Source organism: Stegodyphus dumicola, chromosome X1 (genome assembly GCF_044657685.1).
Source record: "Stegodyphus dumicola isolate Sdum_Otavi_A_Nest chromosome X1, ASM4465768v1".
NCBI lineage: Eukaryota > Metazoa > Arthropoda > Arachnida > Araneae > Eresidae > Stegodyphus > Stegodyphus dumicola.
This window is the reverse complement of record NC_140780.1, coordinates 63,071,290-63,099,153: the sequence shown is the minus strand read 5'-3', so window position 1 is coordinate 63,099,153 and position 27,864 is coordinate 63,071,290. Positions and strand designations below refer to the sequence as shown.

The window sequence follows — 27,864 nt, the reverse complement described above, 5'->3', positions numbered from 1 at the left end:
GTTTTGTTTCGGTCGACATGATAATAAAGAATTGTATTTTAAATTTTACTTTAGTTGTGACTCTTTTACTTAGCAGTGAGATGGGACGAAATGTTGTCCGACATTCTTCTAGGGTTACTCAAAGGTGGACTGGCACTTTAAAATTCTTAATGTAACTGTACAAAATTAATCTAAGATATTTACTGTATTGGGAAAGAAGATAAATTATGTTGTTTACACTTTTAAGTGCAACATCAAATTTATAACATGTAAACATTCTCTATAAATATCTCCTTTATTTTATAATTAACTAAACATTATGATGATTTTTTGACAATTTTTTTGTTATATAGAATATGATTATACCTTAGTAATTTTTTCATGCTCCTTTTTCATCTTTTTTATTAGTGTTCTGATTATTACTTATTTTTAAAATTAATTTTTGCTGATATCACGAATTCTTAAAACATACCATAATGAATATTTATGTATAGTTTCGTTTATTTGAAACCCATTTTTAATATTTCATTAATATGTTCCCTTAGAAACAATTAATTCTTCTGTTACGTGCTTTTTTAGATAGTATTTCTTTTACATTTAATGTAATTTCTTAAAATATTTTGACTTCGTCATTTTTGCACACGCGTATAATCGGCTTACGTTCTGCTTCTGGTAAAACAGTATGCGAGTTGTGTTCTACAGACTGACATTTTCAAGAACAGTAACAACAAATAAGTGTAACATTCTGCATTTAAAAAACTTTATTTTGGGTTTACAATTTTTCAGTAGGCATATGAATGTTTGAATAAATTTAGCTATGGCAAATAATAATTTAAAATTTTAGTTCAATTAGAAACAATCTGACGTGCAATTTACGAAGTATTTTCTGTGGTTTACGACGTATTTTCAGTGGTGAATAATTTTTACTGTAGTAACTGACATGTTTGGTAGCAGCCATTCTCTCACAGCTTCTGCTTCGATGGTTCTATCGAATGGGAATCCCATAGCCCTTCGGTCTGGGTAAAGATCATCTTTTACTCCGCAATAACTAACTGCATCTACACAGGTCTTATGGTCTGTAAGCTGACCAACCTGCGAATATAAGAAAGTTAATGCAGTTGTTTTCATAAGCAGAAAAGCTTGTACAATAAGACTAACTAAGATACTAAGAAATTGAATATAAACTTACCAGATCTTTTAAGTGGTCTGTGACCATGACAAAGAGGTGGAACTCCATTCCTTTATCATTTCCCTTTGGGACGAGAAGATGGTCTGGCCAGCCACAGCTACAGTATTCATTAATATGCTCACCTGCTCCTTCTCCGCTCAGTAGTTGCGCAAACTTTCTCTCCTTTCTAATAGTAACGCTGGAGTCTCGAGATGAACGAGAAATTGCATTAACTCCTGGTTCCACTAAAAACAGAGCATAAATATGCATTTTAATATATCTTCGAATTTCAGTTTTGTAAAACTATAAATGTCAATGAAATCGCAAATTTCATTTCCAGTAGGATCAAATTTATTTAACAGTTAAGCTTCAAATGAACGAAACGTAACTTTATCACACTTCATCAAGCACAGCAAAGAATTATCTACAGTTAAGTATCTTTGTATTATAAGCGTTCAATTAATATGAGAAAAATATTTAATTTAAATTTTCTAGAATTAATTTCCTAAAATCTGTGACTACTTAAAGTATTATCTCTTATGACAAATTAAACTACAAAGTCTCAGCTGATAATAACAAAAAATTTGAAGAAACGTTTAAAATGAACTCTATGTAAGGCTGTATTTAAAAACCAATCTAGCAAAACTTTGATGAGTAATCTTGTGAGTTTGAAACAAACGCTATTTCCTTTCTATCTTATAGCAAAAACAATTCGTTCTGCTTTCATTCAGTCTAAAAAAACATTTCAATTAGTCCAATGTGTTCTCTTTAACGTCAATAAAATGTTTCAAATTTGTTTGTATTTTAACTTTGTTCTATTAAGCTCTTTTATAAAAATGCTTTAGTATTTCTGTAGCTGCAATGGCTACTTTCTGTCTTATATAAACATGTTGAATAGATTTTAAATACTGCATAATTAAGCATTTTTTACAAACTTAAAAGTAGAGATTCGTTATTAACTATTTAAGGAGTTGCTGCATTTTCCTGTGTTGTCATGGTGTAAGTAGTGCACGTCCAGTTAGTATTGAAAGATCCACTGCTAGAATCCTAGGGAAGGCATAGTTGATTTCTCGTACTTCTTGCCTTTTTGATACTTTGTTATTTTATACTTTATGAGCATATGATACTTTGATAAACTTTACGATACTTTGATGATATTTTGACACTCACTCATGTAAGCGCCAATTAACTTTGCGCTCTTACTGTCTCCTCTGATGACCTCGGTGAAGGGAATCAAAGATGCCAGACCAAAGTGAAGAGATTTCCAGAACGAAACGCCCAGTAAGTTAAGAGAAAGTGACACGCCTCGGAGAAGGGATCTGCTTTTCTGGGATCAGTCAAGAGAAAGAGCAGAGGTGAAATGATAGTAACATCATATTCTGGACCAAAAGGAGTGCTGTAGAATCTCGTCAGTCAGTAATCGAAGAAGTAATTACAGTAAACTCAGAATTCAAGTAATGCTGCGAATTAAATTCCATTAAGGATCTTGTTGAACGAATTCAGATACATTTGGCACTGCTCAGAAATTTTGGTTAACTGACTGAGAAAGAGAAATTTTGGTTAACTGACTGAGAAAGAGAAAAGTGTCAGGCTGAGAATTTCTTTCACTGTAGAAGGGATGCCAGTGGCCGGTGGTTTTATTCATTTTTTTGAAGTTTTAAGCTAAGGAAAGCCATCATTTTCTAAGACATTCTCAGCGATCGGATTTATTGCATTTTTTTGCGTTTTTTATTGCAGTTTTCTGCACCCTCGAAAATTTGCTGAATGTTCTTACAGGCATCGATAACATCTCGATGTTTCGTCTTTCTTTAACTCTCAAGTGAAAGTCAGGTTTTTAAGCACTTTAAATACCTTGAGTTATCAAAGCACTTAAGTTGACCATAAACAAAGCATTGTCATCATTAGCATTGTATGGGTAGTTATTTTTCTTCCTTCGCCGTGCGCGGAAGTTGCGCAAGGATAGTAAAGATTTTTTCCGTAACCCCTTCGTGCTCCTTCATAAATCGTTTTACTTTCCTGGCAAGGACTGCAAGGCAGTTAGGGAATTAGGCGATAGCATTCTCTTCAGTATCAAGAGGGATCTTCCAATGGTCACTTTCAAATGAAGATCCTTTTCCAATTCTGGATGTTATGCTGAGTGCTCGACTTTTCAAACAAACAAATTAAACTCTTTTTTGCGTACTAATAATCATACAATCTTTTGTGATCGGGTCTCAGTGTACCCTCGAAATCAAAGATTTTGTGAGCCGTCCTAAAAGACCCTTCCAATGAACGTCAGACCTAGGGCAGAAAACTGGAGGGAGTTTTCGTTGCTGAGAAGTGCTAGTGCTCTTTTCTATAGCTACGCTCATCTTGTTCGAAGTGGAGGGATGATCCTGGGGATGAGACGCCATTTTGAAACCAAATACACTGTTTTCAGACTTTCAGTTTTTAAGAAAATGCAAAGGAAACTCTTAAGCTGAACAGATTAATACAACATGTCCCATTACTTCAAAAGTTATGACCTGAAAATTTATAACATTACAAGTTATGGCTCTTGAAAAAGGACAACAACCAATAAAAATGGTATTTAAATGGTATCTGCTGTTTAAAAATTTTCTTGGATATAATGTCTATACCTTAACGTGTGATATACGTTAGATGCGTTATGTTTGTAAAGTTTGAAAAAAAAATAACCAATGTCTGCAGACAAAATGCTTATGCATTTTGTCTACAGGCATAGGTAATTTCATATGTGGATTCGTGTGTATGTATATGTGCATGTATGTGTACGTGAAAGCGTACATGCTACCATTATTGCTTCACATAATAAAGGAACGTTCTATAGCAAAGTAAACTTGAAATTTGACTATCGTCAATCGATGGTTAGCAAAGGCTTCAGTGACTGACAAATTGTAAAATAGATACAGAACAGGACAATAAAGAGAAACTGTGATGTAAAATTATTGCAGTTTTTTTAAGTCTCAGAAACTACTTTGATAGCTACGAAAATTTAAGAAAAATGGAGCAGATATGCAGTTAAGTTACTGTTTTCAGGTGGAACGTAACCATCGAATTGAAGGACTAGGTAGAAGTGTTCATAAGCCTACGCAAAAGCATTTCATCAGTACAGTATAAAAAAGAACTAAATCCTTTGGCTTACATACCAGAATCTAGGCAATTATAAATAAATCTACTGCAGGCATTTGACAGAATGAAGTTTCTTAATTAATGATGATTTATAAGTAAGAACTTTAATAGGTATTAATTGCTTCCCCCCACTTTTAGATTAATTGTTGTAGTTTACGATAAATAACAGAAATGATACTTTTACTGTTCCTTAAAGTCTTCTAATTCCCAAATTAGCGGAACACTCATGTAATAAATCTAATTATAAAATGATGAGTATTACTACTGCGAGAAGAACTCAGTTGTACATGTAAATGCATCCTCAAAACACTGGGTTACAGCACGCTTGCACTTAACCTCATATCGTACGCAATAGTACCAGAGTGGGGAAAAAACTTTTAAATCTGTAGAATGCTGAGATTTATGTTTTACTGATAACGTGAGAAATATTGACATTTTTATCAACTTCTCTTCGCTAAAGCGAATTTTTATCACCTTCAAAGCATTCCATGCGGGTGAAACTATGAATAAACTGATAAAGACATTAGAAAGCTCATAGATCTTTCTTTTTTTTTTTACATTTAACGTTAGCTGCTTTGTTGTTATTGTAAAACAAGCGTTGACAAAATTTCTCTTACCTATGTTTCCTAGTTACCTGATATTTTTCATTACAGCAATGAAACTAAAAAGGATACTATTATTTAATTTCTATTTATTTTATTATAGCTATTTAGTTTATGAATATATTTCATTATGATTTAGTTTTCATTCGTAATAGGTTTAGTCAGCAGGTATTTGAATGAAAATGTCATTGTCGGGTAAATCAACTTTCTTTCTCTCTATTTTGGATAATATAAATTTTTTTCGTTCTTCTTTATATTGTGAAAAATAATCTGCACATATTTGACAGTATTGAGCATGAAGCAGAATGCCTGCTTTCTAAGGTATTATCTCCTGAAACTAGCAAACTGATAAATGGAGAGGCAGCATATTCTGAATTAAAAGAAATGAGCAAATTAATCATGCCAAATTGCTTTCGGGTTCTAAATAAAGACTGGAACTGTGAAAACAGGAAAACTGAAGTCCTTGTGGAAGAAAAATATACAGAAATGGCCTAAGTAGTCTGTGGGAATTCTAGGGCTTAATTCGAAGGACTAGAATTAGATTTAGAAAATTTCTTACAGATTTAAAGAATATTCAAGAAATTTAAGATTTAATTGCTAAAGAAAAGATTCATAATGCTAAAAATGTAGAATGTAAAAAGCAAACACAGCCTGAGAATTTTTAGTGAGGATTTAAAGATATTTAAGGATATTTCTGATATTCTTTGTGTACGGTAAATTACAGAGTAAACGTGATTATTGCATCGAGGAAGAAGACTAAGAAATCCCCCCAATCCATAAAGAAATGTGTGTAATTGAAAACTAATCGTATTATTATTTTTAAGATGATAAAATGCTGGTCATAAGGGGGGAGGCTGTGTTATTTAAGGTAAAACCTCTTTTGGAAACGGTTAATGAACTTTCAATAGAAAAGAATTTTCTGATAAAATTTATTTCGCCATGTCAAATTGCGTTATAATCTTTTATATAGTCAAAACCTGCAACATCAGTTAATGTCTAAAATCATCTTTAAAATTTCGCTTGAAATCTTAAATATTATAGTATTTGTACTGTGTTTCATAGTTAATTATTGATCATAAAAAATGTATAACTACATTTTTATTTATTCAGAGTGTTAACAGAATTGTTTGTTTTGCTTTTTATTCCTTATTACCTCTTTTCTTTTCTTCTATTGAAATACTTTTCGGCTTTTGTTATTTAAAAGATATATTGCGTTAATGACCTAATAGTTTTGGTAAAATTAATAATATATTATCAGAAACAAAAGAAGTCAAATTCGTGATTTTTACATGAAAATGAATTAATTTGGGCATTAAATATTTGTTATTATTATTATTTTAAAATATTGTGTCAATCACGAAGCTGTTTGTGTCAGGAAAACGCAAAAAAGGGGTTATTACAATTTTTTCGAAGAAAAAAGGATCAAATTCTAATATGAAGTGTTATAGTAAGGGCCAGATTAAGACCTTTAAGGCCCTTAAACACTTAAAAACTTTTACTGCCCCCTGCATGCTTTTATATCTGTTTTTTCCCATTTCTTCTCTGTCGGTCTTCGTTCATCTGCACCATACATTTCATAGTAAAACTGGAAATCATGAATTTTTGTGGTTCTCCCTTTCCTTGATGCCCTAAGCACATGCTATTTAATCCAAAGACGGCCCTTGTTATAGTACTCTAACGACTTTTGCTTCCCTATGTCAAGCATCAGGCTATCTAAATCCGCAAAATCCAAATAGTTCACCCTGGTCCTGTGCTCTATTCCCGAAAGTTTATAGGTTCAGTATATGAGATTTTTATGATTTTTACCCTTGCGTAACGAAAGAGAGAATAAGAAAAAGTGTTCAGTTGAAAGACTTCCATGAAGACATCCCGTAGACGGATTATCCTGCTGTATTTTGCTGTAATTAAATAATTCAATTTAAAATCAGTGTGTCAACTATTCCATGGCAACTTGTATCCAAATTGTAGCTTCTTTATGTTACCTGTTACTCCTCATAACTTTTTAAACTATCTGTTCCCTTCATGTCTTACTAATTATTATAAACGGAATTATTATATCTAATACTCTTACCAGCTCAAGCTTGAAAATAATACTCTTACCAGCTTACTTGAAAAATATTAGACAAGTACATGTGTTGCCAGCGCCAGAGCCGTGCGGCAAAAGTCTTAGAATTTAGAAAAGTACAGTTTAGTGACGTTAAGATTTTTGGAATTTAGATGAAGTACTGGGTAGCAGTGCCTCATATAAATTCCAAAAATTTTATGTTCAACAAAATTTTTAGAATTTAGGAAGGCATCGGGGCAGCAGAATTAAGGACCTGCAGCGATTGCAACACGCGGCAAAATGCCAAAAGCCAGCTCGGCATGTCGGCTGTTTAAAATTCAGATTTTTCTAATTTATAGGAGGAAAATAACTGAATTATTTTAATGTTATTTGATGATTCAGGCAACATTAACTTGATTAATGTTTTCAATGCAGTTTTGGAATCAGCCAGTCCGCGTTGGTTTCTAAAACATATTTAGTTCGGCAAAACCAGTTATTAAAATCGGATTTTAATATTTATGTAAGTAACTTAATAGCATATTTTATGATTTAATTTTGTTCTTAAATGTTTTTAATCCACTACTGGTTTAATACGCGTATATTAGTACACTAATTTCTGGTTTTCATTTCAAAAATACAATACTCGTATATTAGCACACTAATTTATGATTTTTCATTTCATAAATACAATATTCGTATACACTAATTTATGGCCTTCATTTCAGAAATACATTTTTTAAAATTATTTTGCCTAATTCTATAAGTATCAAACTTGTTGCAGAATATACTCACATTTAACACGGAACCTGTCGAGTTCGATCATAAGACGTCGCAGTTCATCAGCTTTAATAACATTTCCTAGTTCATCGTAGACTGGAGCAAGGAAAATTCGCACCGTTCCGTGTCTGACCTTGGTTGTCTGATTTTGTACTTCGATTTCGTAGGAGAATGGTTCATGATCTAAGTGTTGGTAACGAATCTTAAGAAAAGTGAAAATAAAAGAATGAGTGATCTAAAACTTAGACAAAAATACTGCAAGTGCTAGAGTAAAAATAATTGAAATAATTTTTTACCTTTACTGGCCCCTGCCTGCCAAAGTTGAATGCATTTGACAAATCCAATGTAGCCTCCTCGAAAGTTGTTGTCACAATATTTTCTTGATGAGCTACCACTTTCACGTGTTCAATTTCAATTCCGTTGAAACCAAGCTATAAAAGAAGTTCAGTTGATCAATTTTTAAATTTCTTTCATGTAAACTAAAGAAAAACTAGTCTCTCGAAGGCAATTGTATTGAAGAAAAACATAAAAAATGAATTTGTAAGCATAAGTTACTGGTCTTCCACTTAAAAATGTTTGGTTTAGAACAAAAGGTTAAGAAAATTTTATTTATTCATTCAATAAATATTATATTTTTGGTTTTTTTCCCGTTAGGTATATTTAATATCTCACTTACATCATCTTTTGTGTATGGGTGTAGTTTTTTCTTATACTCGTTGAACATATCGTCAATAAATCGATGCCACCTGTAGAAAATGGGATCACGAAGAGAAGTTGCTGAATCATCCATAACGCCGGGGTTATTCTGGAAGAGAATAAACATTGTTTTACCGGTTTTTATAATACTAACTGAATTTTCTTAATTTTGATTAAAATGCTTAAAATATTGTATATAAAGAAAGTAAGTGTTTGTTAATACTACAGTTGTATTTCTAACAAAAAGTAAAAGGTTCAACTGAATTTTCGTATTTTGGAGTTACGGGTAGATATATATTATTATTAGTTTGCAGCTGCTGGTGTTAAATTTAGCAGTGAAAGGCCTTTTCGTAGAAATTATAGTGGAAAGAACAAAGAACTATTACAAAGTAGGTTTTTTTTTAAAAAAAAGGCTTATTGTTATTTCATTAGGAGTTACTAGGAAAAATTCGAGATTATATAGTAATACAAAACTTCAGTTTTTAGAATAAAGCAATAGATTGTAAATGACATAAAATAAATATATTTTCACCCTAGATAGAACCACTGCTTTTTATTAGAACAAAATTAGTAATACTTGGAATGAAAACTGTATATTCGTACGCACGCTCACGTCAGAAAGTTAAAAAGAATCTACTACATGGGATGGCTTTGCTTCATCTATCTATAGTACACATAGCTAAAAGAAAGGTATATGCAACAAACACTGCAACAACTAATACATTTGCATAATTTTTCTGACCTAATTTTTACTGATTACAATAAATTATTATCTTTATTCTAAAAACTTATTATCTTTATTCTAAAATTATAATTTACTGTAAGCAGTAAAAATTATCTTGCGAAACATTGAATTTTCGTTAGTTAGACATTGTTTTTCCTTTGTATCAATTCAACATCTTAGAAACACTTGTTGTTACTTCTACCTATATCTCAGCAACGCTCATTAAACACTGTACTAATTAATTTGTTGAATAAAAGAGCAATAACTCTAACAAACGATGACAGTCTTGATGTGCTTTCTTCTAATCAATTAAAAAAAAAACAAAATAGCAAAAGATATACAGAAATATTGGGTTAAAATATAAATTTGTAATAAAATATGATTAAAAGTATATTTGCCTGGACTATTTACTACATCTGAGTTTTCGTAGTCATGCTCTCCTGGCGTTAGTGTAACCCGAGACACTGTTTACTTAGTATGTATAACGTTCTTTTCCCATTGCAATACTTTCTACGTAATAAGAATATAAAAACTTAACGTAATATAAACTTTCGTTTGACGATAAGCGTTTAAATGTAAAATAAATTGTTCATTTTAATAAAAAGCAATAGATATACTTTTGAAAATACAAGCCTGATTAAGTTATTCCAGTCAGTTTTCTAATCTAGGATTAACATTCAACATCATATTATGATTTTGCATAATTGTAGAGAATTGCATCCTTGAAAGGAAATTTTTACTATTTTCCTAATTTTTTTTAATAATTGCTCTAAGATATGCAAAAATTTTTAATATCGTTTCCTTTTGCAGAAAGTAAATCTACTTCATCGGCAGATACTAGTTATTTCCTTACTTTCGATTTGTCTATTCAAAAACTGAATTTAACTTAATGAATGTCATCTAATTAGGTGTCTGCTCCACTTTTTATTTCGATCATCAAAATAGATCAGATATAAGCTACGTCGGTAATATACAGTTTTACGTTAGCATATTAATTTACAGTTAGTTTTCCAAGCTATGTCGTCATCGCATTTGCACCATCAGTGTTTGACGCGAAGATTCAAATTCGAATATTTTTTAATCAGAACTTTTCTTTCCTTTTATTGATTTATTGTAGTCTTGTGCTGGAAAAATAACCAACAGTCTTACAGTTTCTTAGTTTAATCTGTGTAGATGTTTACGCTTTTATTAGTGAAGAATTGTCGCATTCTGCACTAAACTTATAATCTCCTTCTACTTTTATCCAAAGTTTATTTTAAATTCTGGGCTTTATCATGCACAATATCTGTTACAGAACTAGGATTTAGAGGAAGAAAAGAATCTTTGCTTCTCTTGTAAAGTTAATATTATCAGTTGTAAATTAATTCATTCATGGGCATGAATTTGCTTGTAATTTCTCCTGAAGAGTGTTTCTTTCACCTTTTTATAGAAATAAGTAAGTAAAGTTCCCTTACGTTTATGTAAAACAGCATACACATTATTCTGAGCTACTTGACACTAAAAAAACTGGCATTTTTACCCTAAAAATCATAGTTATCTTATGTACAAAGTTCCTCACTGTTAATAGTCAAATTAAACCACAAGTGATCAACCATAACACTATGAACTGGAGAGATAGTTTAATACCACGTATTCTTCTTTAGAGTTGTTTATGAAATACGCCAACAAATTACCTTTGATTAAGACATCGGAACTTAAATTTGAAAATTAATGTGAATGATGAAAAAATTGTACTGAAGAGAGGAAACGCATATTGCGTGATAGATAATTTAAATCGCAGTCTATCCATAGTAATTGCTATGTAATTACACAAAAGTAAACCCTAATTTCAAAACATAAGTAATATGTGCATTTGTCCTCCGACTAACATAACATCATAATTTGTAGCAATCACGTTTAAAAAATACTAGAAAATGCAAAAATATTAAGAAAAATAACGCATTAAACTAGAAGCTTAATGCTCTTAATATTTTTATTTCTAACTCTTATTTAAAAAAGTATGTTTTCATATCAGTTGTTTGAAAACAATTAAACAGATTATATTTGTGACCTAAACTGATTCAACTGTTGAAATTGTAGTTATATAAACTTCTCACTCACAAAGGTTGTAGAAACCAAATAACTTTTCATTTTCAATCGGTACTTAAGATTACCAGCAGCAAACACTTAGTCTTATCTCCAATACGCTGTCTAACGAGTAGCAGCACGGAAAACAGCTCCATCTCTTTCTATAATATTATTATACTAATAAAAAACTAAATAAAACACGGAAGTAAAATTTTCTTCATAATATATAGATACTGTTTTTTATTTGCTATTGAAAAATGGAATATGCACAGTCACGCAGTAAATCAGCATATGCAGCTTAGAACATTTTGCGTTGAATTTCTCTTTTATACAGTCACTTAACTATGTTTTCTAAAAACATTCTTACACATTTCAAATTTAAATACTTTAACAGTCAAACAATTTAAGCAACGCAAATGAAATGAAAGTACAAATATTTCTGTGCTTTTTAAGCGAAAGCTCTCATTTGGAAGTTGAAGGATACTTATTCCTTTGATAAGAAGTCTTTCATTCAAATAATTGCAAATAGTTCCGTATATAACGTTACGGTTGGTGCAGTGACTGAGCAGATTTAATAGCATTTACTATACATCCAAAGTTATATTTAAAGCTTAAGCATTCTGTTCATACCTTTAAGGTAAATTAACAGTTTCTACTTTATGAATTTACGAAGTTTTGATTGCTTCATGCTAATTGTATTTGTTTTTTGTTAATTAGACTGATTTAGTAATTTACCTGATATCTTCCATCTGGGTCAAGCACGTTTGCCATCAACACATGGCCCCAGTTATGCAAACTTCCATAAAATTCAGGATTCTTCGATTCGTGACTGGATTCTATAATGTCTCCCAAAAAGTCAATTCCGTGTGTTTCATCCAGAATTGTTTCACGACCTTCAGCATCTGTGATATAACCTAAATTGATGGCATCCAAAATTCTTTCCCTCCATCGGTCCAAATCTTGAACACCTACGCCCTCGATATCGTGAAGTTTCATACCAGCTGGACGAGATGCATATGGCAGTCCATTGACGATTGAACTAAGATGGGCAGAATATCCTTCTAAGGGTTCATCAAAATTATGAAACGCGATCATTCGAGGAAGTCCGTTAGACAGACGCTCACAGTCATACCTGTAAGAAGTTAAAATTGAAATCAAAATTCTTATTATGTTTTTGTCTGTTAATAGAAATCTTTATTATAGAATGCATTTTTCTTAGCTATTTTTCACTGAAAGATCGTGCAAGGTATTCTTTATATTAATGGAATGCTACTAAAATTGTATTTAGCCTTAGAAAGTAATGTAATGTCTTAAAAATAGTGGATAGATATCTTTTTTGTATTATTTTCAAAGAAATAAATCTAAAACAGAACTATAATTCGTTAGTTTGACCTAAAGCATGCATTTTATATTTTATAGTCTGTTATTGTCGGTTGTTATTGTTACTGTTTTTTTATTACCTTTTATTGTTTCTCTTGTTATTTTTAGTCTAAAGCAGGCATTTTATTTACTGCATTTCCTGGCGTATTTTCCCCCATTTTTTACTAAATTTATCGTCCAAAAATCGAGAGAGGGAAGTTATACGAATAATTTTACTTCCGGAGGACGCTGGTACAGGAAGAGCATAGCAAATTAAAAATAGTCATGGATAAAGTACTAGTAACTATTTATTTCTAGCACAATATTATTTCTTTAATAGAAACTTACATTACAATAAAAATACATAATAATATTAATGTAATAAATACATAATAATACTAAAACACGGATTTCGAAACCTCGAACACATCAGCTTTAGATGCGGCTACAATAAGCTCTAACATTAATAAAAGAAGTAAGCTGAAATGACATGTTTCGAAAGTTTCTTAAGTGTTTCATTTATTATATTTTTCAGATAATAAATGCAAGGGAAAATAAAATTAATGAAAAGCGAATGCAAAAATAAATTGAATGAACTGAATAAAAATAAAAATAATCGATGGAATACAATTTAATAATAAACTAACCCTCAGAGGAGAAAACTATCTGTAACAGAGGAAGGGTAAAATTATATGAATATTTTTTAATTTTTCAGAACCTAGCGCTAGAAAGCTAGAGGGACTTAATACTTACAGCTTGGAAACATGCAAGAACTAACATAAAATGCTGATAGTTCTAACAGAAAGCAGCAACTGAAATGACGAAATTTCCTTGGCCATCTATACCATGTTTTGATTTATTCTATTCAGATGTGAGATAGTGTAAAAGCCAGACAAAGTGTTTAATAATTTCTCCGTAGTTTATTACTTAAAAATTAGTCTAATACACGCACCGTAATTTATGTTCGCAGGAATGCTTTAAGTCAGCTGAAGATGAGATCGGTGGGTACCTCTGGCACTTCAGCAGTGCGAGATTATCGGATTAAAATTGTTTATCGCAAAGATTTTTTTTTCCGTTACTGAATGCATAGAAGAATGAAAAAACTACGTATAGTAATTCTACCAACCTATTTAATGAGAAAACTTAATAGTAAACGAATTTATTCAAATAATTTAATTGTATTTTCAGTTTATACTTTGAAATCATAAGCATTGGCAATGCGCAAAAACTTTTAATTGTATTTTCAGTTTATAATTTGATATCATCATCATTGCTAATGCGCAAAATCTTTTCAGATGTCCACCTGCTTCATAGATTCCTCTCTTGTTTTAAAATGTCATTCCATAGAATATGAATACTATCTACTTTACTAATATATTTTTAATTTTTTAGAGAATCGCACGAACATATCTGATGCTTAATTAGCCTCCCACGAATTGCTTTTGGTTCGATTTTCTGCTGAAACTTTGTAAATAAATACAGATAAAGAAAGCAAACGATATATAAATATGAAGTTTAAAAAAAAGAGAAAAGACTGAGCAGATATGGCGAAAAGATGCGAAATAACTTCTGATTCTTATATTTAATAAAATAGCATAGTAGCGCCATCTTAAGGCAAGAATCTTGATGAAAGGAATGCTAGCTTGATTATCGGGTTTTTACTATACTATGATATAACGTATTTCATGCAAGCTGATGTTATATTCGTAGCTATACATACGAAACAAGACTGGACACTTTCATAGGGAAACCCATTTTTCTTATTTTCATTCACACAGTTAGCGACAAGCCACCTGAAGCCTTACAACGGAATGAACTTGTAGTCGCATAAACAATATTTTACCGGTAATCACTGTATGGCAGGAGTTTCCCAACCTTTTTGTCCCTAACAGCACATTCTAGAATATATGTTGGACGGGCGGGCACCATTTACTTTTACAAGATGAATTTATAGTTGGATTGAGTTAATAATACATGTGCATAAAAAAAAAAGAGATCGGTCGCATTTCGCTTTGTGCTGGTATTTGTGTAAGACGCAATTTCTATTTCATTAAAAATGAGAAAAACTTTCACATAGAATTATATTGAAATCTAAAACATTTATATTGTGATCGCACAGCGGCGGGCGCCATGTTGGGAATCCCTGGTATAAGGAATACCGTATATTCTTGTGTATAAACACGCACATTTAATGTAAAAAAAAAAATAAGATCGAAATTTACCGGTGCGCGTAATACACCGGATATAAAAATTATACATTTAAAAATTAGATTTCTACATATACCTAAATGCTGTTTATTTAAAAGAAATGACACATTTTATGGACTTAAAAATTTTCATTATCAGATAATTTTCATTACATAAAGCATATTAATTATTGTGCTTTCCTTCATTCAGAGAAATCATCTGACTGCTAATTCCGCGAATTCATCCAGGAATTCATTCGCGTCAGAAGTGCATTCTTACCCCAAATTATGTCCCCCTTTTCTCGAAACACTAAAATAAAATTCTTGTGCACACTTGCACTGAATACAACTCACCCTCTTTGCAGAATTATTTACTCCCTCAAGCATTTCCCCCACACGCATATTGTTTCCTTTATGGCTTGTCAATTCAATATATTATTCGAAATTCTGGGGAAAATCTTCAAATGAATGACTTCAAAAAATAACAGCACCTCACATGTATTTTTCAGGTTTCTTCTTGAAGAAAAGGGTGCGCGTTTATATGACGAATATACTTTAAAATTAAAATATGTTGTTTAGCATTATATGTGCGCATTATATACCGGTGCTCGTTATACATAAGGTACATGCAAAATTCTGCTTTATTTGCAATGAGATAGTTTAGGCTCAAAATAAGGGAAAGAGAGTACGTCTGAAAAGACCTAGATTCTGATTTAACATGAGAATGAGATGTAAGAAAGTTTCTACTCCACTTTCCTGTGGGTGCGAATGATATCCAGTGATAATCCTGATATTATGTGAATCTTACCTGGCACACATCTGCTGATGCATATAGTAAAAGATCTCTCCCTTGCGATCTTTAGCCTTTCCTGTGACTGCGGCATTCCAGGTGCTAGGATACACAAGATGCCAGTGCCAATGATGCGCATTAATTCCAACATCTTCTCTGTAGTAGGCAAGATTATATTCAGGGTCTAAGATATTTCCTGTTGCTTCCACGTCCACAACGATTTCATCCTAATAATGGCAAATATATCATTTTTATTAACCAAAATATCACGCCGAAAATTAAATGTTTGAGACACTAAAGCAACAAGAATCAGCGTAAATTGCATAAATTTGCCCGGCTAATATGCATAAATAATCAAACGTTTGAGTAAAATCTACTTTTTCAGCTGCAGACGTGAAAATAACGCAGGAGAAGCATATTCTTACGCTATAACAATAGTTTAGAAAATTCGACAAAGTTCGGTTTTGAGGCATTTTTTCCCTATTTTCCGTATGCCTTCGTGGTGTAACTGCATGCACGCTTGACGCGTATTCGGGAGATCCGGAGCCTGAATACCAGCGACTGCGTTGTACATTTTTCACGTTTCTGCATCGATATAACCTAATGATTCTACTCATTTAAGGTAACAAACTTATATGACTTCCACACTAAAGGCCCCATTCCTCTAATCATCTGCGTTATATACAGTATTCCTTGCCAGTGTGGCTTAATATACAATGTTCAGACTAAAGAAGCCTTGAAATTTTGCATTAAGGAGAATGAGACGTGTTACAAAAAAGGAACGTATAAAATCTTCTTTTGCCCAATATTTCTCATTAAAAACAAAAATCACATTTTCCGTTTCTCTTACGCCAAAATTAGTCAAAAACTACCGTTGATGAATTAGATTTCCTAAAATCGTGTCATAATTATAAAAATCTTTCAATTCTAGTTAATGATCCCAACTATAATCCGTCTTTACCTTTATCTCTTAAAGAAATTATTTGCTGGTTGTTTTCAACTTTTGTCAATAGATGGCTGTAGTAGTTTTGTTTCTTTCAACTGAATTGTTTGGAATTTTATTTTCTGTTGTTCTCAAATGAGTACATGCTTCACCTTCGTCATTTTCATTCCTGCAATTGAAGGAAGAAGGTTCCATTTGAACCTTCGAAACTAGTCCTGCAAGTTGATTGAAATTTCTCCGATTCCTATTGCTTCAGTACATGAAAAACGGATTTTTAGTTCACTTACGCATGCTACACTTTAAAACAATTAATGTTTGTTGTTCACGCGTATTTTAGCTATGTAATTAAATCTGAGCTATATAAGTAATTTATTTGCATACTTAATGATATTTGCATTCACGTTAGAAGCAAATGTTGTGAATATGTTAATCCAGAATGAAAGATTTTTGCTAACAGTTGGCATTAATATCTATTCTAGCAGTATTTTTAACAAGCAGCTCAACAAAAAGAACAAAGTCATCTAAACTGCATTAAAATTTTGAGGGGTTTTTTTTTTGGAGGGGGGGCTATTTGAGTATTTTTAGTTAACCTTAAAACTATACGTTATCTACAAAATTATAAATATTATTCAAGAAATTGATAACTGGAAAAGTATAAACCTCAAAACTAACCATTATCAATAATCATGAAATTCTAATCTTAATCTTTCTTTCGCGATTGTGAAAACATGTCATGTATTCAGAAAATTTTGGTCACAAGAAATGCTCCGAATGTTTTGTACATTAAGAAAATTTTAAGTAACTAAATATGAATGTTGTAAAAAGACAAAAGCCGAAACTCTAGTAAATGATTACTGAGCGATTGACAAACAATTGTAGTACCTAACTATTAAACTATGGCAAAGCCCTTGAAGTCTACCCGCCCAATAAGAAGTCTTGGTAGAGGGTAGAGGATTTTCTAAGGAAAATGCCCTCTTGTGTACTCTGAATATGGGCAAAGCCGCTCCACAGCTAACGTATTTAACCCCTTATACAAACCAAAGAAAAATAGGTCTCTTTGGACTTCAAAACTTTAGTCTCTTTAGACATGGCATAAAATGCTTAAAATTATTAGCTGGTTTTAAGTTATAGCTTTTCAAATTTCCCCCTATTCTATGTAAAGAAAAATAATAACTAAATAAGCAGGCCAGAAATGCTTTAAAAGCAGGGCGTTTATTAACATGGAAAGTACTGAAAAGTTAAAATGTACTTTTGGGCTTTTTTCTTTCCCTCAAAACATTATTTTAGAAGAAGCATTTGTGTTCTTTTGAAAAACATTTGTTTGCATTAGAAATATGAAATTTATTCTAAGTATAATTAATAAATGCATAGTTATAAAAATTTCGAGCTCACTGATAAATTCATTGATTTAGCATCTTGCTTAATTGTTAAGCCAAATTCAGGTTCCCCTGAATTCACCTTTCTTACTTTGTGATTTATAAAATATCCAGAATGATAACGATAGTAATGATTTATTTAACGCACTGAATTTCAGTAAGGTTTTTATTTCAGGTGACAAGGAAAATTTCTAAATACTGTCGTATTACAACAAAAACTTTACATTAAAAATGCAGAATATTAATTACTCATAATTTTAGAAAAATCTGGAGTGTTTCTCGAAAGAATCTTAATATGATCATATTGGTACGAAATATGTATAAATGGTCGTCTAAATTTACAAGTGTGTAAATGATTTTCTTTTATTCAGACATCATAAGATGGCGAATAATTGAACGGATTGGTCTCTAATATATATAACAAAGGAGAAATTCTTATTAAAAGATACTTAAATACACTTAGGCGCCTAATTTTATAATATATATACAGGGTGTCCGGTAAATGTGAGACAAACTTCTAGGGGAGGTAGGGCATACCATAAGGATTAAGAATTGCGTAAGAAACCATACCCGGAAATGTCAGGGGTAAGTGGTAGCAGAGGTAGAAGATGGGAAAGGAAACAAGAGAGTCATTAATTTGAAACATTTATTGGACGTGAATACAAATGGTGTACGACAGCTTGAATGTTACAACAGATGCTCGAAGTTTGCACCATCAGACGCCAAACATGTCGGACACCGACGGACCATTGATTGCCGAACATGTTCAAACACACCGAGAATTTCTTTGATAAAAGCAGCTGGGCAGGCGAGTTTTGCCACAAGATCATCTCAGACACAACAGGATCGTGATACACGACACTTTTGACTGCTCCCCACAAGCAGCATTAAGCAGTCGCCGACCAAACCCACCCACACACTAACTTTGAAGCGTTGTTGTGCCGCGTGGTGCCGTACACCGTGGGGATTTTCTTGAGCCCACAAATGCTGAGCGTGGTGATTGAATACGCCATGCTTATTGAATATGGCCTCATCCGTCAACAACACATAAGCTGGAAAATAACATTCCAGGCTTTTACTTGCAGAAACCACTGTGCGAAATGCACACATTCAGGATGATCATTGGGGAGCACTAACTGAACCCTTTGGAGAAGAAAGGCGTGGAAGGACTCGGCGTTCAAGACATGCTGGATACTGGTACGAGACATTCTTAATTAAGACGCTATGATACGTATGCTGGTGCTTAGCTTACTCTCTACCGTATCCAACACACTTTCTTCCCTAACGACCGAGTGAGTCGATCATGGCCTGCCCTCACTTGTCCTGCCACCTCTTAATGACCCGTAGTATCACAAATTTTGATGCAAACAAACTGTGTGGTGGTCGATATCTGTCGGGGAAGCGTTCTCGATAAATGCGTGCAGCAGCTCGTCCATTACTCTCAGCTATCAAAATAAAAAATATATTTCTATTACTATACACTAAGCGAATGTCCGCAAGCTCTCTGTTCGTACAGCGTTCCATTCTCTTTGTATGGTACCTATCGCTCGAATGAGGCAATCTTCACTTTCCGCTAGCACTCTCCTGTACAACACCCCCTGGAGGCGTGCAATGACGTTTCTGGCCATGGGTTCCTATGCAATTCTTAATCCTTATGATGTGCCCTACCTCCCCCGCAACATTTACGTTCGTCGCAACATTTACGGGACACCCTGTATATGTATTCGTATATTTGATTTTTAACCTTCCCTACTTTCCTTAAATCTTTCCATAAATTGGCTTTCAACTTCTATGCAAATTTTATATATATATATATATATATTTTCAGAAAACACGAAAGTAATTTACGATACAAATATTTATATATTTCGTGTTTAATTGAAACATTTTGTTATCTTCAGTAATAAATTTTCGAACAATTCGCAAATATTACTGAGTGTTCTTTGGAGTGTAAGTGTGAAAAACCAACTCTGCCCTCAGCGGGAATGTAGTTTTTAGTTGGATGTACTAAATACTGTGTGTATTCAGGGAGATGCCCGGAGCGCCCGCCATGTCCAAACATAGAGCAAATTTAAAAACTTCTGACGGATATAGTTTCAAAAATATTTTAATAAAAATATATTTTTTATTTTGATAATCTTCTTTCGTATTTGATATAAATTTGACTGATTAGCATAAGATTTAACATAAAATTCATCGGCTCTTCTCATAGAGGTAAAAAATTCGAATATTAGAAATCGGAACTTACAAGCAGCAGCTAAAGAACAATTCCTTTGCTATCAGAAAATGTGATCTTGACACAAGGGTCATCCGACTTCGTTGATCACCCGACTCTGAACATAAAAACATCTACTGTTATTTTTATAGTCCTTAGGCGTCCCAGTATCCGATACATTTTTCGCCTTGCCGGCTTGAAAAGAAAATTTAGCTTCAGGAAATTTAGACTGGTGACTTGTCACTCAATACAATATCTCACAAGAATATTTCGAAAGTGAAAAGATTTATTTTGATAATTTTCAAGGAATTACTTTCTACTGCACTAAATCGTGTTTGGAATTCCTATAAAACGGTAAACATATTTTAAAAAATAAAAAGTTGCATTTTTATGTATGCAAACAATGAAAGTTTTAATAATTATTTTAGCTCAGTAGTTCTTAGGCTAGGTCTAGTTTCGAGTCCCGGCGAGGGCATTGCTCATTTTTCATGTCTTCTGCTTCAAAAAACCCTAATGTCTCTGCATATTCTAGACGTGAAAATATAGAAGACAGTAACTTAATATATTATTGCTCATAACCACAGCTCATAACCACAAAGACTCTACTATACATATTAATCGTATAATACTGAAGAAATATTTTCGAAGTTGTGACTGCAGCCGAAAACTGACAGTCACTAAGAAGTAAAAAATAGCAGTAATAATAATAATACCACCAAAAGATATTCTGTATTTTCAAGGCTAAACGATGGCTAATGATAGGCAATGAAGTAACGTTCATAAAATAAAAAAATTGAGGACATTTTCCTGTGCTAGTTTTGGTTGGGATCTGGTTTGAGTTAATGAGTTATAAACTACCAACTTTGTGCAATACTTTTTTTTATTTAAAACAAATCATCATAACTTCATAACTTTGTAATTCAGTCAGTCCCTATTTAATAGATCAAGGAGAACAATTTCACTAAAATTTCTTCTAGAAACTTTTCTAAATTTATTTTACAGTGGACTCGCTTATTTATGAACCTCTAAATTATAAACTACAGATTTTTAGAAACTTAAAAAAAAATTAAATGGAAGTGTATGGTTTGGTGACGGGGTAAATTAGAATCACTTTCATTAAACAGCATCACGTTTTACATGCCCCCCAATGCATTTTCATAGAATCATCATACTGCGATGATCATTCTTCAACACTGCTTACGTAACTGCAATGTGTAAATTTTAATTGTTATGAATCAATTTTTAATGTATGCATTACGTTATGGCTACTGTTTGATACAGTGAATGTCAAGTAGTTTTGAGGTAGGGAAAATTATGAAAATATTGATAAAGGCAAATCTTTCTGAGAAGCCGACTAATTTTGTGTAAGAATGTATACAGTTGAAAGTATAAAATTAAATCATTTTTAATTTTCACAAAAATAAAACCGATTTCTCAGAGTTTTGATTGCTCTAAGACATGTGTTTTAAGTGAAATTCATCTTTAATTATTTGTAATAAAATTTAGACTCATTCTAGACTTCTTTTAAATATCTCACAGCGGGAATATTTAAAACATCTTTATGTGAACTTTTAGGTATGAAATTAAGGCTTTGAAAAATGGTAAAAACTGTGTTAAATAAAATTATGTGCTAAATAGTTTCGAGCAGCAGAAATCATAGACATAAATACTTACTTAAATTAGCTAAAATAAGATGATAGGTGATGTAAGCTTTTATGTAATAAAGATATTTCTCAAAAATACACCCCTTTTTAAAATTTTCTTTTTTTTCCGAGGGTAATATGGTCATTACCCATTCTTTGCCTGCATCACTTTTTAATAGTTTTATGTGCAGGAGCAGTTTGAAGACTATTAAAACAGTCAATATGCTTATCTGTCTCATCGGAATAAATCAAGCAGCACCTCTTATTTATTGTCTCACTCAGTTAGATGACATTTTGGTTGACTGTATGAAAATGTCTTCATTGCTTATCTAGATATTATTACCCTGTTGTTAAAAGCTCAATATCATTAGAGTTTCTTTAGCACATTACAATAATTTGGTACTGTGGTACATTTTTTTAATATTACCTCTAAATTTCGGTAAAATTCCTTCAGATAAAACATGAGTTTTCCTCTAACTATGTATTAGTAGTAAGTCGAATTGCTTGAGGCAGTTTCCGCCCCCCCCCCAAAGTTATAATTACTAATTGCAGAGCATGCCCGTCTGTTTGCATTGTAGCAAAACATAAACCACAAAAATTCTCATACAAGATCTACTATTCAGTTAGATTCTTTTACGCAGTGGAAATAGAAGTAGAACTTACATCTTTGTCTGGGTGACTGTTAGCGACTTTAAAAGCTTTGTAAATTGTCTCCACGGGGAAAAACTTGTCAGGGAAGACTTCTTGGACAGGAGGCAGTGAGACACCTCGGCAGTCATTACGATGCAAGATAGCTACGGACACTGCGTAGACGTACAGTCCCTCATTGACGAAGTCACGAGCCTGGTGGCACAAATCGACGAATTCATCGAATGTTTCAGCACCTGGGGTGGAAAATTAAAATCGTTTTGATTAGTATAGTTAATGAAATAATAAATGCAAAAGCGTTCCGACTATTAACATTATACCGAAAATTTGCATATTTTTGCGTTATATACTATATTGTGTCAAATACAACGCGGTTCTTAAGAAGGATATTGTCTTCTATACTTTGTCTCCTTTTGATTAAATTATAATACCACTAACACTTCTTTTCGTTTATTCGCCCTTTGGATTCTGAAAGCTTTCGAATCAAATCAAAGTACACGTTTGTAAATTATTTCACTTCGAAATAAAATTCGCAATTTGTTATTGAAAGTTAAGCCCTCTATTTTTTTCAAACTCATACATCAACATATTTGAGCACCTATACCTAGGGATGAAACTGATGAAGGTACAGAGATGAAAGAGGTATTTTTCCAGCAAATTGGAAAAAAAAAATGACAGAGAGAGAGAGAGAGAGAGAAGGAAAAAAGAAAAGGTATAAACTTTAATTAAAACTGTTTGAATAACTACATACAGAAAATGACGCCGATTTAATAATGTTGCACTAAATATATTTTTGTGCATTTAATTTTGGAGCATGAAGGAGAAAAAATAAATATTCATATTTTTGCCTCTGGAACAGAAACGTTTCACATGCTAAATGGGAAACTTACACATTTTCTACTGGCAGAAATGTTTCAGAGGCTTAATGGGAAACTTACACATTTTTCTATTGGCAGAAACGTTTCACATGCTAAATGGGAAACTTACACTATTTTTCTAATGGTACTATTTCGTTTCCCCTTCCCAACATCAACAGATTTCCTGATCCTTTCCAAAATAACAGAAGTTTTAACATCTGCCAATCTCTGTGCTATAGAACGAAGGTCAGAGGAGGGAGATTTACAGAATCAGCAAATTTGGCGTTTAAAACTAAAGCGGTAAAAATTAAGAAAATAGTTTATTCCCAAAACTATTTTCTTAATGTTGATTAAGATTTCTTATAGACCTTCAGATACATTTAGTCTATTCCCAATTCTTCGTTTTCTGTTTTCTATGCATTTCATTTTCTCTCCATTTTAATTCATTCAAAAAAAAATTCTGGCAACAGAAATTGATCTTCATAAAATTAAATATTAAAATTTTAATTAAACTGGGAAACTGATAAACTATTTTAAATTATGATCATAATGTTTTAAAAATAGGTTTCTTTTTCCCCCACTGTTCAGTAGCCCATTAAAATTTTATCATATTTTCACATGAATACCGTCAGCTACTGATATTTAACCATTTTTATTTGTTAACATCTTATACTCTAGATAATATACTGATGTCGTAAAATCCACCGTCGATATTTTAAGCATTTTTTTTTTCATTTGGAAAATGAGCTTTAAGATATTATTTAAATGGTTACTAATAAGCATTTCAATCACTGGGCTCTTTTTAAAAACAATGATAACGACGTATTTTAAAAGATTTACTTTTTAAATTATTGTACCTATTTGTTATTCTGATTAAACTAAGGCGCATTAAAAGTCATGTCATTTAAAAATCAAAGAAAATCGCATGTTGTATTTCAAAAAGAAATACCTCCACCCTATTCCTCTATCTGTCCTTTTCTGTGGTAAATTCTCCAGTTTTCGCTATAAAATTAAGAAATATCTAGTTTTTGAAAAAGCTTTACGATGGCCCAAAGATTTGAATGATAAATGAATATTTTTACTTACAATAATTAATTATATTTTTTACTGAACACAGTATTATATATATCAGTAATGCAATATCTCTCATCCATTCCATCAAAAGATTATAAATAAGTTTCAATATTTTTCCTAACAATAACAAAGTTTGTAAAATTAAATTAGCTAGATTTTTGTAAAATCAAAAATTCTGTTGCAGTTTCAGATGCCTCATTTTCTTTCTGTTTCTTATATTCTGGCTCTACAGTATGGAGCTTTCCTTCATTCCTAAGGAATCGGTTTTATTAGTACAAATGAATATACTTTCCTTCATTCCCTGACATCCTATGAAGTTAATAGTTTTACTTAAAATTAAAAGTACTCAAAACTTAGGAGGTCACAGATGAATACAGCTTTTTGCACCAGGTGTTATCATTATTATGATTTTCATCTAGTCCGTCTTTTATGAAAAATTTAAAGTGCTTTAAATTTTTCTTCTTTTTCATTAATTTTTTCGTTCTAGTTTTTTTATTCTACTTAAAATGTTGGTCTTACTGAAGTGGGCTGTTTTTGAAACACCAGTGTACTGCAAGTCACATAATGAAAATCACCGATTTGAACGGAAATTAATTTACTGAATATAATTTTAATAGAAGAATTTTAAATACATCTGATAACACTAAGAATACGGAACAAATAGTATATTTTTTAATTTATCATGTGTAAAAGAACAAATGTGTCATTTTCCCTCTTTAACTAAGCTCTAAGTTTTCCATAAATCAGTTATAACGAAAATTCGATACAATAAAATGCAACAAACGTCTAATGCATTAAGAAAAAAAGCATTTCGGTCCTGAAATGCAAAAGTTATTCTGCAACATCAGGATGGTCTGCTTTCGGGTTTCGCCCACTGTGTTTGCTCCTAACTGTGCTGTACAGCAAATCGCTATAAAAACTTTAGAAGTTAAAGAAAACGCAGCAAATGTTTAAAGGTTTTTACTGCTGCAAACCCGCTTAAATTGTTGCCCTGAATGTTTAACTCTTAAAAGTATTAACTACTTAATTTGCAGCTTTGTTAAGAATCCTGTACGGTAACATAACGTTTTATAGAAGTAATATACTACACTGTGCATATTCATTTAACAAAAAGAAGTGTAGGACTCACAGTTTGAATGTTATTAATGTGTGTGTATGGTGTGTGATTATGGCAAAGCCTCGCGGGCTATCTGCCTAAGGGGAGGGATGCCTTCATGGAGGACTTTATAAGGGAAACTGGCTCGTATACACGTTACACATAAGGAAAACCAGTTATTAATGTGAGTTCATGTTTTTAATGTAGGTGTGTAATTTATTATGCTTCAGCATTTGAAAGCTTCTGCGAGCGGTGCCGTCTTGTAGAACACAGTAAGGGTGTGGTGTGGTGTATTTTAATTATGGCAAAGCACACTAGGGCTATCTGCCTAAGGAGAGAGATGCCTTCGTGGAGGACTTTCTAAGGGAAACTGACTAGTATACACGTTACACATGGGGAAAACCACGAAAACGCCCATACAGCCAGCCATTTCGTGGGATTCGAACCTTGGACCGAACTACCAGTGTTCAGCGACTTTACCGCTCGGCCGCTTGTGGGCCGAATACAGTAAGGGAAATTAACTCATATTTCATGGCGCTAGATATAAAAATACAAAAAGGCCTGTGCAGCCATGCGAATCGGACTTCGCCTAAAATAATCAGTGGTCCATTTTTTTAGCCGACTGTTAACCTTCGTCATCGCATTAAAGCTTTTTTATTCATTTTCTTTAGATTTTTCTTAATTAAACTTTTATTTTAAAAACTTGAGCAGTCACCTGTGTTTAGTGGTCTTCTCTTTCCGTGTTAAAGTGCTTGAAATGGAAACGAAATTAATGTATGAAAAGAATCTTTAAATAAATTTTCAATGAAAGTACGTACTGATTGCTATAATCGTGATGCATTTCATTAAACTATCTGCTTTTTTGATTCTTTTGATATAATTTAATAAACTGAAATATGCAGCCCTAACTTTTCAGATTGTGTTCAATATAATATACTCTTTATTCCTTTAACAACGATTTACAAGAGTTCGTATTACTCCAATTTGTGTTTTGAAGTACGGGTAATTGCCATTATGCCTATTTTTTCTGAAATTTTGAGCAATCTATTATACTAACGAACAAAAGCGTACATCAAAATCAAAGCAGTGCATTCAGCTGTAGTTTTCTTACTTTGATTACGTCACAGTTTTTTCGGAGAGTAGTACTTAAGCAAATATTTCGATTGCCCCATGTTATCTTATTTAAGCCTAAGTCTATGAACAATAACATTTCACTTAAATAGATTCTAAGGATCTCAATGATTTCACATACGTTTTCTATCGAAAACAATTCAATACTTATAAGCAGAATATCGTTTTAGCATTTAAAACCTGTAGCGGCATTAGATTTTCTTTTAGCAGAAAACACAAAAAATCCTTTATGCCCTCGTTAGGATTTGAATCACAGATCTTCCAACAGATTGCTGGACGTGCTACATTTACACCATAAGAGCACTCACGGGGAATCCGATAATTCCTTACAAAGAATATTCCTGTCGATGAAGGCTGAACACTGGCAGTATGACGCAGGATCCAGTTCTGGCGAATGGGCTGCATGTCCCATCTGGCGAATGAGCTACATTCGTGGTTTACCTATAAAATAAATAGGAGCCAGTTTTCCTTTAAGAGTTCTCCATGAAGTTCTCTCTTTCCTTAGGTCGATAGTTATCGTGACTTTTGTCATAACATACTAAACTGATAAATCCTTAGATAAAAATATGTGGGCTGGCTTTATTCAGAACACTAAAAGACATTCGCGCGAACGAAACGGATGAAATTTTCCTTCGACAGTACTAAATTTTTGGTGACATTTATTCTCCGTTATGTTGAGTTGGGTGATAGCAGATTTAGACAAATCTCATATACTGTAAATATGGATGATGCTTGTCATAAAAGATAACTCTAGTATCCTTTATGAAATAAATAATTAAGTATTAAACGAATACATATAGTTTAGAAAGAATTTTCGCCACTTACCCAGGAGGACTTCCGCGAGTTTGTTGGCTTCTACGAGATGGTCGTGGTGGAAAGTAGAGAAAAGTCGTCCTCTACCTAGAATACCTAATCCTTGGAGTTTTGGGTCTCTTTCCACCCGTAAACCGAATTTCGTTTTGGTCGGCAGTGCACAGTATTCAAAAAGGGGTAAAACCCGCATCTGCTTTTCCGCTGCGTCCGAAGCCATCTTGAACCTTTGATGAATGATCAGCCCTGCCGGATGTTCACGTAGATCCCTTTATATAACTCGGTAAGATTTTGTTCGGCGAAATGTTTGCATTCTCTTAGCTATTTTAATCGCGTTCAGAACTTTATGGGAGTGGTACATCCGTTTTGTCTTTAGAAGCTTGCTTATCTCTTTTTCTTCGTAATCTTGTCCATCGACGCATTCTGACCATGTATGGTTTCTAAATTCCAGAAACTTTTCCGGTTGCATTATTTTTTTTCAATATTCAAATTTTTATTGATTTTTACAGTTCAATAAAAATCAGTCTATAAAGGTGTTCTAGGGAAATAA

The 27,864-nt window shown here is 32.5% G+C and overlaps 1 protein-coding gene across 1 annotated transcript; it reads right to left on the bottom strand.

Moving 5' to 3' along the window:
* Positions 1–722: 722 nt before the first annotated feature.
* On the bottom strand, positions 723–27,573 carry LOC118205071 (hemocyanin C chain-like). Its single transcript, XM_035377362.2, has 9 exons — positions 27,330–27,573; positions 22,362–22,582; positions 15,540–15,748; positions 11,922–12,318; positions 8,376–8,504; positions 7,996–8,130; positions 7,715–7,901; positions 1,169–1,392; positions 723–1,071 (listed from the first exon to the last, which is right to left on the bottom strand). The coding sequence occupies exons 1-9, from the start codon at positions 27,532–27,534 to the stop codon at positions 886–888; spliced, it is 1,893 nt and encodes a 630-aa protein (XP_035233253.1). The 5' UTR covers positions 27,535–27,573; the 3' UTR covers positions 723–885.
* Positions 27,574–27,864: the final 291 nt, after the last annotated feature.

What these genes read in the sequence shown, in the direction of transcription:
- LOC118205071 (XM_035377362.2), bottom strand. Translation starts at nt 27,534, where the DNA reads ATGGCTTCGGACGCAGCGGAAAAGCAGATGCGGGTTTTACCCCTTTTT. An exon ending in ACCCAGATGGAAGATATCAG is followed by an intron (nt 8,505 to 11,921) that starts GTAAATTACTAA and finishes ATTCTCTTCCAG; the next exon opens with AATAACCCCGGCGTTATGGA. An exon ending in CAGACCACTTAAAAGATCTG is followed by an intron (nt 1,072 to 1,168) that starts GTAAGTTTATAT and finishes TTATATTCGCAG; the next exon opens with GTTGGTCAGCTTACAGACCA.